General features: G+C 40.8%; 1 protein-coding gene across 1 annotated transcript; it reads left to right on the top strand.

Moving 5' to 3' along the window:
• The first annotated feature begins 3602 nt into the window (after positions 1-3602).
• LOC145509663 (olfactory receptor 2H1-like) lies at positions 3603-4544 on the top strand. The gene has a single exon (XM_081498886.1). The coding sequence runs from the start codon at positions 3672-3674 to the stop codon at positions 4542-4544; it is 873 nt and encodes a 290-aa protein (XP_081355012.1). The 5' UTR covers positions 3603-3671.
• The last annotated feature ends 238 nt before the right edge of the window (positions 4545-4782 follow it).

The following is a 4782-nucleotide window of genomic DNA, read 5'->3' as shown; positions in this document are numbered from 1 at the left end:
GAGAATTCTATGGACAGAGGAGCCTGGTGGGCTGCAGTCCACAGAGTCGCACAGAGTTGGACATGACTGAGCAACCAACACTTTCACTTTTTCACGGAGTTTTAAATTCTAAGATATTAACGCCACATATACATATATACACATACGTGTGTGTATATAGATATATATACCTATATGTATATTAAAATAACAATTGATTCAGACTCATCAGATTCATACATATATATAAATAAAATTGATTCAAATATATATATATTTATTAAAATAACAATTTATTAAAATAATAATAGCTTAGACTCATTAAAACAACTTTCTTGTTAAGTAATAATTATTTTTCTTCCCTCACACAATTCATTTCTCATCTAGATTTTTCCAAAGAAGGCTATGTTATTGTCACAGACCCTTCTGTTATTAGAACTTAGGAGGTCATTTCTAAGGTCAATGTCTGATACTTACATGGAGATTTCCAAAGATTTAGCATCTTTATTAGTTCTTATGATCTACTATGGTATCATTGCACAGAAAGTCAACTTCTAGTCAACAATTTTAAAATAATCTGACTCTGAATGTTCAGAACTTTAGTTAGCTCTCAAGTGCTGTAACTGTGGATTTTTTTTACTCCTCTCTTGAAAATACATATCAATAAAACCAGAAAGCAACAACCATTCATTGGCAAGTAAATAGCTGCCACATTGTATATGTTTTATTTAGAACACCAATGTTTTGGTCATTAAATGGAGGCAAAATGATTTGTAAATACTAAGTGCCCTGCAAACAGGCATTAGCATCTATGAATTTTGCATGCCACTTGGACTAGGCGTTAATCAAGTTGGGTTTAGAAAAAGCAAAGGAACCAGAGATCAAATTGCCAACATTCATTGGAACACAGAGAAAGCAAGGGAATTCCAGAAAGACATCTACCTCTCTTTCATTGACTACGCTAAAGCCTTTGTCTGTGTGGATCATAACAAACTGTGGAAAACACTTAAAGAGAGAGCAATACCAGAACATCTTACTTGTCTCCTGAGAAACCTGTATATAGGTCAAGAAGCAACAGTTAGAACCTTGTATGGAGCAACTGACCGTTTCAGAATTAAGAAAGTAGTATGACAATGCTGTTTATTGTCACCCTGTTTATTTAACTTATATGCAGAGCGCATCATGCAAAATGCTGGGATGAATGAGACACAAGATGGAATCAAGATTGCTGGGAGAAATATCAACAACCTCAGATATGCAGATGATACCACTTTAATGTCAGAAAATAAAAAGGAACTAAAGAACCTCTTGATGAGGATGAAGGAGGAGAGTGAAAAAGCCAGCTTAAAACTCAATATTAAAAAATCTAAGATCATGACTGGAGAAAGAAATGGCAACCCACTCCAGTATTCTTGCCTGGAGAATTCTGTGGACAAAGGAGCGTGGTGGGATACAATCCATGGGGTCGCAAAGAGTTGGACACAACGGAGTGACTAACACTGAAGATCATGGCATCCAGTCCCATCACTTCGTGGCAAATAGAAGGGGAAAGAGTAGAAGCAGTGCCCGATTTCCTCTTCCTGGGCCCTAAAACCACTGCGGATGGTGACTGTAGCCATGAAATTAAGATGATTGATCCTTGGGAGAAAAGCTACGACAAAACTAGACAGTATGTTAAAAGCAAAGACATCACTTTGCCAACAAAGGTCCATATAATCCAGGCAATAGTCTTTCCAGTAGTCATGTATGGATGTGAGAGCTGGACCATAAAGAAAGCAGAGCACCAAAGAACTGATGGTTTTGAACTATGCGTTGGAGAAGACTCTTGAGAGTCCCTTGGACAGAAGGGAGAACAAACCAGTCTATCCTAAAGAAAATCAATCCTGAATACTCACCGGAAGGACTGATGCTGAAGCTGAAACTCCAATATTTTGGCCACGTGATGTGAAAAGCCACCTCTTTGAAAAGACTCTGATGCTGGAATGATTGAAGGCAGAAGAAGAGGATGACAGAGGATGAGATGGTTGGATGGCATCACCAATTCAATGGACATGAATTTGAGCAGGCTCCAAGAGATGGTGAGGGACAGGGAAGCTTGGCATGCTGCAGTCCATGGGGTTGTAAAGAGTCAGACATGACTTGGCAAATGAACAGCAACACAGAATTAAATCATCTGCAAATTGGAATCCTTTCCAATTCTATTGCCTTTTGTATATCTTTCATGCCTGATTCCTCTGGCTAGGACTTAGAGAACTATGAGTGGTAAAAGAGTGAACCCTTGTATTATTCCTGATCTTAAAGAAAAAGCTTTCAAACTTTCACCATTGAGTATGATGTTAGCTGTGGACTTGCCATATATGGCCTTTATTATGCTGAAATAGGCTTCCCTCATAGCTCAGCTGGTAACCAATCCACCTGCAATACAGGAAAAGACCCCGGTTCAATCCCTGGGTTGGAAAGATCCCCTGGAAAAGAGATAGGCTACCCACTCCAGTATTCATGGCTTCTCTGGTGGCTCAGATGGTAAAGACTCTGCCTGCAATGTGGGAGACCTGTGTTCGATCCCTGGGTTAGGAAGATCCCCTGGGGGAGGACCTGGCAACCTACTCCAGTATTCTTGCCTGGAGAATTCCCATGGACAGAGGGGCCTGGCAGGCTACAGTCCATAGGGTTGCAAAGAGTCAGAAACAGCTGAGTGACTAAGCACAGCACAGCATGCTGAGATACTGTCCTTCTGTACCTAATTTGTTAAAAAGTTTTATCATGAACAGATGTTGAATTCTATCAAATGCTTTTTCTGTATCTATTGAGATTGTCATATGATTTATCATTTCATTTTATTCATGTGGTGTATCACACTGATTGATGTACCTATGTCGAATTATCCTTGCATCCCAAAGCCAAATTCCATTTCGTCATGGTGCATGATTCTTTAATGTGTTGCTGAATCTTATTTACCAGTATTTTATTGAGAATTTTTTCACCTATAGGTATCAGGGATATTGGTTTTATTTTTCTCTTCTGGTAGCATATCTGGAATCTGACTTTGGTATCAGGGTAATGTTGGCCTCACAAAATGAGTATGGGAGTTTTCCTTCACCTTTGATTTTTTGGAAGAATTTGAGAAGGTTTGGCATTATTTGTTCTTCAGGTATTTGATAAGATTCACCAGTGAAGCCATCTGATCTTAGGTGTTTCTTAGTTGGGAGATTTTTGATTACTCATTCAATCTCCTGACTAGTAATTGGTCTATTTTGATTTTCCATTTCTTCCTGATTCAGTCTTAGTAGTTTGTATATTTCTAAGAATTTTTCCATTTCTTGTAGGTTGTCCAGTTTTTAGCATGTAGTTGATCATAGTGGCAAGGGTTAGTTTTGAACATTCACTTACCATATTCTTGGCTTCTAGGAAAATGCTAGAATTATCCAAGTTTGAAGAAATGAACAGATGAAAACATCCAAAAATTAACAGGATGAAAAAAAGGTCAGCAAAACATCAGAAAAAAATATTAATATAGGACAATAGAGACAATTTTCTAAAATTACAAATCACTTTTCTCTGCCACCTCTAGGTGATGTTTTAATTGATGTCTTGCTTCTTGCAGTACCAGGTGGGCACTAGATGGACATGTCAATGGCACCATCCCAGATGACTTCATCCTTTTGGGTTTTTCAGATAACCCCAGCCTTGAAATGACCCTTTTTGTGACTGTGTCTATCTCTTACATGGTCACCCTAGTGGGCAACACCACAATCATACTTCTGTTCCACCTAGACCCCCGCCTCCACACCCCCATGTACTTCTTCCTCACCAACCTCTCCATCCTGGACCTCTGTTTCACCACGAGCTGCATTCCCCAGATGCTAGTCCATCTCGGGAGCCCAGACAAGACCATCAGCTACTTGGGATGTGCAGTCCAGCTCTATATCTTCTTGGGACTGGGAGCTGCTGAGTGTGTGCTGCTGCTGGTCATGGCCTTCGACAGATATGTGGCAGTGTGCCGACCCCTACACTATACAGTCATCATGCAGCCTCACGTGTGTCACAAGCTAGCATTTTTAGTCTGGGCAAGTGGGATATTTGGCACCTTGGTGCAGTCACCCACCACCATGAAGCTCCCCTTCTGCCGTCATCACCGGGTGGACGACTTTATCTGTGAAGTCCCTGCACTGATCCGTGTGGCCTGTGGGGACACACACTCCAACGAGCTCCAGATTTCCGTTATTGGCTCTGTCTTCCTGATGGTGCCACTCCTGCTCATCCTTATCTCCTATGGTCACATTGCCCGGACAGTGCTGGCCATCCAGTCCCTTGAAGGGAGGAGGAAGGCCTTCCAAACCTGTTCTTCTCACCTGGTTGTCATTTGCCTCTTCTACTGCACTGTCACTGCTGTCTACATCCAGCCCCGAAGCCATTTTTCCCAGAAGGGAGGAAAGTTTCTAACTCTTTTCTACACTGTGGTGACCCCTACTCTCAACCCTCTCATCTATACCTTGAGGAACAAGGACATGAAGGGGGCTCTCAAGAGGCTATTTGGGAAAGACAGAACATCCAATGTGCAGTAAGGAAATCAGCTCAGATTCATGAGCTAATTTGTCAGCCTTTGTCCAGTTGTTCACAGCATTAAAAATGTGGTATTTCTTTCGTGGGGACTCGCAATTATCAACACGAATGTGAAAGGTCAAAAATCTGATTTGTCCAGACAGAATATCCGTCAATAGTAAAATTTGCTGCATCCTGCAATGTTGTTCTTAGATTTAAATGGAAGTGCAACATTGTTCCCATCAGGTTACCAGCACATAA

The sequence above is a fragment of the Giraffa tippelskirchi genome, chromosome 6 (genome assembly GCF_054371585.1).
Source record: "Giraffa tippelskirchi isolate mGirTip1 chromosome 6, T2T-mGirTip1v1.2.pri, whole genome shotgun sequence".
Taxonomy (NCBI): Eukaryota; Metazoa; Chordata; class Mammalia; order Artiodactyla; family Giraffidae; genus Giraffa; species Giraffa tippelskirchi.
This window is presented reverse-complemented; position numbering and strand designations above follow the sequence as displayed.

Bases quoted from the DNA above. Each gene is read 5' to 3' on its own strand.
- LOC145509663 (XM_081498886.1), top strand. From the start codon at position 3,672: ATGACCCTTTTTGTGACTGTGTCTATCTCTTACATGGTCACCCTAGTG.